The 10,677-nt window shown below is 38.3% G+C and overlaps 1 protein-coding gene across 3 annotated transcripts in view; it reads left to right on the forward strand.

Moving 5' to 3' along the window:
* Positions 1-8,869: 8,869 nt before the first annotated feature.
* LOC111872759 (serine/threonine-protein kinase atr) overlaps positions 8,870-10,677 on the forward strand; it is a 24,904-nt gene continuing 23,096 nt past the window's right edge. For all 3 annotated transcript variants that reach the window (XM_023866925.2, XM_033754827.1, XM_023866927.2), the window contains exon 1: positions 8,870-9,050. In XM_023866925.2, the coding sequence (XP_023722693.1) occupies positions 8,914-9,050 (137 nt within the window). In that variant the 5' untranslated portion in view covers positions 8,870-8,913. The remainder of the gene's footprint in view (positions 9,051-10,677) is intronic.

Below are 10,677 nucleotides of genomic sequence, written 5' to 3' on the forward strand. Positions count from 1 at the left end.
TTTTTTTTTTTTTTTTTTGATATTGTGGTGTTATTTATTCACTAAATATTTAATTTATGTAATTCACATAATTATTACTCACATTTATCTTTAAGGGAATGGTGCAATTAATGGAATGAAATTACGTTAAATACCACAAAAATTAAACTACATATTTTTTGTTTGTGGCTTCAATGTTTCAGTTGCAATGATCTCACCTGAAACAAAATACTGTACAGAACAGATTCCTTGAGATAGTATTGTCATGTGTATCAGGGTAATGCGACTAATAATTGTGGGTTCTACATTTGATAACTGGATTTATTTGACATCTCTGTTACAATTACACTCGATAATAACAGTTCACACATTTAACTCCTTCTGGATAACGATTCTGTCACTTTTTGCCCGGATCTTGCACAGGTGTGTAGCCTCTAGTCTTCTCAAAATCTGCTTAACTCTTCTTAGCTCTGTTTAGTCCTTTTGATGCTCGCTGATTCACTGTGACTCACTTCTGACTTCACTACTGTTACCGCTGCTACTTTATATTTGCTTGGTGTACCGAATAAGGGACACCTAGTAAAACAGTTCCAGGAAACGTCTGTCTACCATGCTGTGAGAACAATGCTTGTTGAGTCATTGCTCAAAAACCGACTGTTCCAGCTAGTCTGTGTATCAGCAAGCCGTTACCTGTGTAGTGGGTTCACATGTCACAGTATCATAGTTATGCCTGTTCTACCTATGTGCACTTCAAATTCAGGCTAAGAATGTATAAAGAAAATGAACAAAAGGATTGTCACTTAACTTTGTCACTGTGTTCTGACTTGCTGGATATATGCTTCCATCTGTTATGAGCGTAATGAACTAAAAGTCAGACCTCTTGCTGTTTTTATATGCCACCTGTACTACATCTAGCAGTGGTGATACCCTACTCTACATGTCACCTCACCATTACCATCCCTGAGGTAGTAAGAATGGCATCCAGAAGCAGATCCCATAGACTGTGTGGAAAGATAGATGAAATTACGGACATTGGTATAAGTAGAGTGTGAAGAGGAATTTCTTGACAATGAAAGTGAAGGAGCCTATGCAATAGTGCACAGGAGGGTGCAAGTGAGAGTGCACAGTGAGGGTCCAAGTGAGAGTGCACAGTGAGGGTGTGAGTGAGAGTGCATAGTGAGGGTCCAAGTGAGAGTGCAAGTGACAGTGCATAGTGAGGGTGCAAGTGAGTGTGCACAGTGAGGGTCCAAGTGAGAGTGCATAGTGAGGGTGTAAGTGAGAGTGCACAGTGAGGGTGTAAGTGAGAGTGCATAGTGAGGGTGTGAGTGAGAGTGCACAGTGAGGCTGCAAGTGAGAGTGCACAGTGAGGGTGTGATGAAGAAGCAACCCAATCAGGTGCATGTAAATGCATTCATTCCAACTGTACACAAATTTTATGATGCCAGTGCTGGAATTTAACCACGTAATATAACTGAGGAATCCCCAGTACTGGACTTTTTTTTATATATTGATTGTAATAGCTTGTGAAACTAACAAATTCTACACATGCATTATGAGCAAGACATGAACTACGGCTGCCTCCCTCTCAGCTAGTGGAAGAATACAAATCCAGAGGAACTGTATGAATTGTCATGTGTATTGGTGACTAAAGATGGGGTTTGGTGTTTTAATTGTATTTATTGACGGCCTATGGGTCGTAACTACAGTTAATTATTGCACTGTTACTGATTTTCACAATTTACGATCACTCCACACTAATCTTCTCAGTCTATTTCCACTAGTCTTCCCTGTCCATTTCCTGGCAACAGATTTATAACACATGAACTGTTAAAGTCTCTCTGAATTACACACTCCAAATATCACTGCACTACAGCACACATAAAGTCTACAAATCACATGTGAAGTCTTCACAGGCTGAGTTCTTGTACTCTTCTGTACTCCTAGTACCATATTGCTCAGAGCTTACAGCTCACGGCTCTCGTTATATAGCCGTGGAATGGACATGGAGCTATAGTAAACACATATCACGTGATCACTACCCAGCCAGTGTATTGGCGTGTCAGTTGGATCTACAGAAAATACAGCTTCCTCTATTGTTGCATAACATAGTAACAGAATGTTTACCAACAATTTATTTTTGTGGGAACTTGTTTATCAACACATTGCTTAGCAAGGGTGTACGTGTAACAGTATTTTTTTCAATAACTATGGTCATGGTCTAAAAAAAAACTAATAGTTCAAGAATGCTGGTCAACAAATCCCCTCCTAGCAACTTGTCAGTTTTCAGATCTTAGGCTTGGCACAGATACTTGCTAATGTTGTGTTCACTACATTACTGTGATAATGAGTAATATCCTCCAGGTGACATTGTATAAAAATAAGCCAAAAATTGAAAATGTCAGGAAAAATTTCAGTGATGTGTCCAGTACTTCTGGAAATATATTGTGACATGATGCCTAGAAGCCAGAATAATGGAGTCAGAGAAGCACCATGGAATTGTCCATTATTAGGTAATTCCTTCTTAAACATGTTGCTGTGGTAAGAAATATGCCCACATTGGTAGAGAACTGTTAGAGGTGGTTCTTTCTATTCAGTTCTTGATGCCATATGCTGTGAGACAAAAACAAATGTGGTCATGAGACCTGTAGGACCTGAAAACAAAAAATGGATGTGCTGCCAAGGGCCATCAGCATATTACCCAATCATCCAAGCCAGAACAGAGTCTGTTGCATTACTCTCAGAGTTATGAGACAAAAATTTGTTAATGAGTCCTGCTGGACCTAGAACCCATAATGACTGTTCTGGTGAGGACCATCAGGAATTTACTTGACTCACCAACTGAGCCAGGTGAGAGTTGTGGACAGAAAAATGTGATTATGTGTTCTGTGGGGCCCAGAACCAAGAATGACTATGCTTGTGAAGGCCAGGGGCAAATTACTTGACCAACCAACTGAGCCAGGTCAGAGTTGTGGACAGAAAAATGTGATTGTGGGTTCTGTGGGGCCCAGAACCAAGAATGACTGTGCTGGTGAAGGTCAGCGGCAATTTACTTGACCAACCAACTGAGCCAGGTCAGAGTTGTGGACAGAAAAATATGGTTATGGGTTCTGTGGGGCTCAGAACCAAGAATGATTGTGCTGGTGAAGACCAGCAGCAATTTACCTGGAACCAAAAAAAAAATCCTGAGTTGTGTTAGGTTACAGTCAGTCTCATGACTCAGTCAGAGTGGAGAGACAGAAAAATATGGTTGTTGGTCCCAGCAGAATTAGAACCAAGAATGATTGCTGGCAAAGGCCAGCAGCCATATACCCAAAACCAAACCAGGCGAGGTCAGTCTCACGACTCAGAATCGAAAGTAGTGAGACAGAAAAATTTGATCGTGTGTCCCTCAGGGCCTGGAGCCAAGAATGACTATGCTGGTGAAGGCTAGTACCAGATTACCAGACCAGGTCAGATCAGACTGAACCAGGCAGGTGTTGAGAGAGAAGTTTTCAAGGACAGGAGCCATCAAGCATAAAGGTTCTAGGGAGAATCCCCATTAATGAAGGCCACTACCAAACAGTGATTATGTGAAGATGTAGTAGACTGGAAAGACTGGGAATTTTCTGTAGTTATTTGTAGATTGTGCAGAGTAGTGAAAATGTTGCAGTTATTTTCGATTATGAGTAATTAACATCTAGTGAATTCAGTTATCAATCCCAGCCTTGTGTCTGGTCCCTAAGACTTGACAGTATATACTGATGAGGGCTTGATTCTCTTCAAGGGGTGATTTGCCATCCAGCAATTCGTTGGTTATGAATAGAGCATTTTGTAATATGTGGTTGTGCAACTGGAAAGTGTATTAGATATCATTGTCTACACAAGAAAAGCAACAGGCATCATTCCACAGTGTGATCTAGGTGTTTCTGACCTTTATTAGAAATGATATAATGATACAAATTCCGTCCCAAGTGCAAACAGTATATTATGTGTCCTTGATCTTGCTCCTCTACACTACATGTTTCGGCCTCAGACGGCCATCATCAGGTGTATAACACTCACGTTGCTGTCACACTGCACCCAGCCCAAAATTTAACATTTAAAACACTTTCCTTGTTATTATCAACATCTACTTCGTTGATATCTGTCTGGTTTGTAGATTATTTTACACACGTTAATTTTGACGTTCCTGTAGTAGCACTATAAAATCTTTAGTTCTAATTTTAAAATCCTTTAAAATTTTTCTCGAAATTTAAAATTTAAAATTGTTAGGGTTACTCGCCCTATGTCTAAAGCGCTGCAGCGGCTAGTTCTTGTTTCCACACTGTATACGTGTTATCCTGTGTAGTCTTCCTGTGTGCGTGCCGCTGTTATTCTTTACTACGTGTGCTAAACGTAGTAGTGCACACGTAGTAAAGAATAATGTGACAGCAACGTGAGTGTTATACACCTGATGATGGCCGTCTGAGGCCGAAACATGTAGTGTAGAGGAGCAAGATCAAGGACACATGATATATTGTTTGCACTTGGGACAGAATTTGTATCATTATATCATTTATCATATGGAGTGCAACAGGATGCTTAAATATAATATTTTATTAGAAAAACTAATCACCAGATATTTAATAAAGGGTTCACTTAGGCTGGATAATNTTTGCCATCCAGCAATTCGTTGGTTATGAATAGAGCATTTTGTAATATGTGGTTGTGCAACTGGAAAGTGTATTAGATATCATTGTCTACACAAGAAAAGCAACAGGCATCATTCCACAGTGTGATCTAGGTGTTTCTGACCTTTATTAGAAATGATATAATGATACAAATTCCGTCCCAAGTGCAAACAGNTTGGTATTGGGGGGGAGGAGGTACCAAACATTTCTCCTGGTTCCATAAGCGACAAACATGTGGCACAGTTAGGAGAAACAGGAAGGAAGTGTGAAAATTCACACAGCAATTGGAAAAGGGACAGGTAGAGGCCAAGCATACAAACAGACAGATGGCTCCCAGATGGATGGGTAAAGGGAGGTGTGAATGCTCACCACATTACATAAGAATGTAAAGGAACTCGCTGGAAAAACTGACAGGCAAATGTCACAGCTGAAAGTGAAACCACACTGCATTATAGAATACAGTAAAAACGTGGGTCCATTAGACAGGTGTGATATGAATTTCAACTCCATAGAATGTGGAACAGAATCAGAAATTGTTTTTCCACTTTCTTGACCTTGCTCCTGTGAATTCACAGACAGTCTGTAATATGAAAACAGGCAGAAATATTCCATTGGCAGATTTTTAAGGCACTCTTATCACAGAAATAATCAAAAAATTCCACAAAGCAAGAACATCTGCAAGAAAGGATGGCCATCATCTCAAGCTCAACCATTTTGACTTATTGAAAGACATTTTTCCATCACTGGTTCCACCTACAGAGCAGACAAGTAATGCAGAAGGATATTCAGACACAACTGTTGCTGAGAGGAAGTGCCAAGTGTGATGTGGGACTTTGTTTACAATCCTACTTTCAAAAGTACACATTGCTGAAATTGTAGGTAAATGGCACTGAGGGTTTTAAATTGGATCAAGGTCAAGTGATAGACTCTGTAAGGAACTGAGTACAGGTATCCCTCGATTTATGAAGGTAATTTGTTCCATGAGAACTTTTCATAATATGAAAATTCGTAAACTGAGAAAGGTATTCCCATTACTTTGCATGTAAAAGTTACTGACTCATTCACAAGTCCCAGAAAAACCCTCCACTATTTTTAACATATGTCATAATAGTAAATAATAAATGATGACAGTATTACTTGTTTATGATATTTATTTTTGCAAATAGAACTGCATTCTTTTATTCATTTTTATTTTCTCATAGCTGATGCAATGTAATGATGTGGCTTAGTTATTGTGCAAACAAAATGTCTCAATTGCATTTTATCATGGGGGAGAAAACAAATGCTGATTACAGTGCAGCATGCTAGCAACAACAATAAACTATAATTTACTGGCAGGTGTACCAACTACAAAGAATTATGTATTTCTCTGCTTTTGCACCATTAAGAAAAACTTTATACAGATGGAAGTTCTTTGTTAGAGAAAAAATTTGTAAATTCAGCGTTCATAAAATGAGGGATACCTGTATAGTATTGGTACATATTGGGTATATAACGCAACAGATAACTTCACACCGTCTTGAGTATAGCGAATTTATTCCACTTGCTCTCACAATTACACATCTACTGCCATCTGCAGTATCACAAATACTTCTCCTGCCATGCACTCAATACAATCCGACTCAGGAACTGCTAGACTGCAACTGACTGGTTACTCTCTCTCTAATAACTCACTACTGAATAGTGTTTGCTGCTCCTTATTTAGGCTTGTCGCAGACAACACAGAAAACAGTTATGTGATAGGTACCGCTGTTGCATAACATCGTGTTTACCGATTGCCTAGCAACAGTCTTTGCATGGGCTCCCCTGTTGCGTGACTCCGTGTTTACAGGCGTTGCTGGAGAATGCTGCCGGGAGTTGTTTATTGCTGCATAGCAACCAGCATGCCTCAGCTCAGCTCACTTCGGCTCTGCTCGACATGGCACTGAGAAACACTGCTTTCCTTACTTTCGCGTAACTTGGCAACCGAACTTTTATCAAGGGTCTGTCTTCGTGGTAACTCATTCCACCTCCCTTTGCCCAGCAACGGTTAGACATGTCAAAGTATTTTATTTTAACGTCCATGTATTTATCGTCCATCAATATTGCAACACTTTTTTATTCACTACTTAATTTTAATTTTAGTTTAACATTATATACTAGTAAAGACAACACCACACGATGTGGAGGAAACACGCAAACCAGGGCATATGACAGTCATAACTGAAAAGTAGGCTACGAATGTGAGGGGCAAGCTGCCGAAACAAAAACCCTGGACAGACAGACATTTATGAACAATGGACGACACCTCATGTGAAGTGAAATAAAATGCACCAAAATAACGTGAGTATAATTGAAACTTTAAAGGATTTTATCAGGTTTTACCTTGAAAAGAGAACTACAGTGTGTGTTTTTAACACAGACTAAGACAGTTTAGCAGTTTTAACACTTCGCGGACTGGCGATTTAAATATTTAAATCACTCTGGGGACTGGCGTTTTTAAACCTACTACCCTAACTTGTGCACTGTTCACTTTAAAAATTAATGTAAAATTTCCTAATTAATTTTATGAACTAAAATTTTTGGAGAACACTTTCCAATGCTCCTAGAAGTGCTTGAGAGTGTGATATTTCTGGAAATATTCCCCTTTGTGAAGTGGCATTACAGAGAGCTTGCAAATGTAGACATGCTCCTTTTTTTGTGAACTGTGGAAACATGGGATTGCCTAGAAAGTTGCTTCCCCTTGGAATGTTCACTCTTCACAGTTTTCACGAGGGTATGTTTCTGCATATCACCCGAGAGTCGTCCTGTGGGATCCACATAAGGCTTGCGTGGGGTGGGATTGGATGGGCACGGTCGCACTAAGTCTGTGTCTGACTCTGGTTCTGCCGCCACCATCTGGTCTGTAGCCCAGGGCTTTGCCACATTCATCAGAAATGCTTTGTATTTCAATTTTGAATCAGGATTTAGATTTTTGTGATTTTTTAAATTTGTTACTATCCCCGCAATGTTAGTCACCGCAATGTTATTACCCCCATTATCGTCAGAGCTACGGTCACTTTCACTGTCTGTGGCCACAATTCTTTACTCTCCCCTGTCACTGCTGCTCTCTCAAACGCCATAACTACGAATCTCACAAGGCAGGTCAGCTGGCTCATCGAAAAAGAATTTGTCCTTGTCCATACCCCAACACTAACTATTGGCTGATACATACAGCTTGAAGAGCTTATAGTGGCTTAAGAAAACAGCGAGATCAACTTACTGACAAGTAAGCGACTTTTCCAGAGTTTTATTATGCCATTGCGTGCAACTTGGGTGGCGCCAGAGAGATGTATAGTGTGTTGCAACTTATCGTGTTTTAAAAACCTGTTAACAGGTGAATGGTCCGCCATGTTTAAAAGCGAAAAACCTTTTAAAGGGTGCGCGGTCCACAAAGTGTTAACATAATTTAATAAAATATTTGTGACATATCAAGACACCTGAAGATGGCCATTTGGGGCCAAAACATGTAGTGTCAAAGTGTATAATGTTAAACTAAAATTAAAATTAAGTAGTGAATAAACAAGTGTTGCAATATTGATGGACGATAAATGCATGGACATTAAGTTAAACAATTGCAACAGGGTGCTGAAATACAGAATTATAGTATTTTATATCATAAAACTAATGCCACAAGAAACATAAATAGTTCACTGTAGTTGTATTTTAGTCTACAGTGTACTGTAAATGTAATTCATTAATGCATGCGTGTGCACACTGCACACACACACATACACACACACATGCATGTAGTCTTCAGTGCGACTTCACAGGTTATTGGTTGAATCACCACATAGTCCATGCTTTCATGGAAATTCAGTGACATGTTTCAGCCCCACAGGACTGTCATCAGCTATCTGTGATGATCATGTAAAGTGTTTTACTATACTGTAGTATTGTGTAGCACATGAGGTCTGCATCCAAAAAGTGTGTTATTTATATCAGTTTGGTCCCTGTCAAAATTTGATATATATTGTCATTAATTTTTTTTAAAGTATTGTATGTCATGACATTCTTCTCGGTTTTGTTATCTACGAGTGCCAATTGCCTGTATATGTGCACGTGTGCATTTGTGGTCCTCATATGTGATCACATATTTGTGAAAATGTGCTAGAGTGTAGGTTATGTTCAGGATGAATATAAAATTTTGATACATTCTAACAAAATGTTGAGTACACCATTTTACATTATTATGATTGTTTTGTTGAATTTTTTTAAGGCCAAGTTGCTCCTGGCCACTTACAATGATGAAACTGTGAATGTAGACATGGATGTGAACATCACTAACTACAAGCAGGCTGTTGAAGCTTGCCACCAATGGGAGAAGAGCTCTGTATGCCTAGCTCAGTACTATGACCGTGTGCTAGGTGTGATGGCAGAAGAGGATAGAAATACCATTGGAGGGTAAATGTGTCTTGCTGTGTTTGTATCGCATGTGTAGTTGGATTATATGAATAATTTTCCTCTTCCTGTTAAATTTATTGCTGACGTGTGGAAGTATCTCTTTATGCCCAGGGTATGATTGCTTTCCTTGCCAGTATCACAATGTAGATAGTAGCTACAACTTTAAAGAAGGAATAACACTCAAATTAAGAAATATGAATTTATTCATGCAATTGAAAAATAAAGATTGTGAATGAGGATGTGAATCACGTTAAAGAACTCTACTGCTATGCTTGGGCATCATGGCCATGGCTTCCATACATATTATCAACAGTATGAAGAAATTTAATATTTTTGGGTGCTCTCTGTTATGTCTATAGTAGAAACAGGCTATCAAAGGAATGGAGCAATCTCCTTTTTGCATGCATTAGATTAACCAGTCCTGCATGACATTAAATATATGTACACATGTCATGTTACAATTGATTCTGTTTATGGTTACCAATAAATCATTGTTTAGAGAGAATTCTGAAATTCATAATTTTAATACCAGGAATAAAATTCTAATTCTTTTCAAGTTACGACTCACTTGATGATGTTTCATAAAAGTCCTGCCTATGCAGGCGTTAAGATATATAACTGTCTTCCAGCTGGCATTAAGGACTTGGCATGTGATATTAAAAGTTTTAAAAAAGCATTAAAAAGTATTTGCATGAACATTATTTTTATACTGTGGATTAATTTTTTGTGCATAAAACTAGATAAGTATTTCTGATGGGAATCGTAACATCATTGTATCAATATTTACAGTGTTCTATTCTATGAATTTTTTATGCATAAAACTAGGTAAGTATTTCTGAGGGTAACAGTAACATTATAATATCAGTATTTACAGTGTTCTATTATTTTTAACTTTTTTGACAAAATCTTTTAATGATTGCATGTCTTATTTATTTATTTATTATTATTTATTACTATTGTGCTGTCTTGTATTTTTGACTTTTCTATATCCAATGGTTGTGCCAGTATGGATCAACAGAATAAATTAAAATTGAATTGAATTTAATTAGATTAAAGTAGCTGCTATTTTTCATACATTCTGGTGAAATTTCTTTTACTGGAAATTAGTTCAACACTCATTAGCATATAAAGTCTGTGTAGGATTTGAGGTTCTCTCATTGGTGGTTATGAAGAGCCCTGTCTTTTGCGATATCACACAGTGTCATCTGTTGAAAGTCGACTGATGTTTCAGAGAGACATGTGGCCTCCATCTATAGTGTCAAAGAATAAACTAGGCAAGAAATCAGCATCAAGCAGGTAGCAAGCAGGTTGTGCTTGCTACCTGCTTCATGCTGGTTTCTTGCTGCTCTTGCTAGTCTTCATGTTAAATGTATGATTCTAATGGAAGGAGATGACAGAATATTGCTCATGTTGCACAGTTTTATAACAAAATTGATAATAGATCTTCAGATTTGTGAAACTGTTCAGCAATATTTTATTTGGGGCGGCACAATAGATCACTGTAGGTCGCGGTGCAAGGGCTGAGAAGGCCCAGCCCTTATACATTCATTCATTCATTCATTCATTCAGTATTTTATTTTCACAGTTAATTATCACTGTTGATAGGTTATAGTGAAGGTGGAAATTT

This window comes from Cryptotermes secundus, unplaced genomic scaffold (assembly GCF_002891405.2).
Source record: "Cryptotermes secundus unplaced genomic scaffold, Csec_1.0 scaffold3997, whole genome shotgun sequence".
Classification (NCBI taxonomy): domain Eukaryota; kingdom Metazoa; phylum Arthropoda; class Insecta; order Blattodea; family Kalotermitidae; genus Cryptotermes; species Cryptotermes secundus.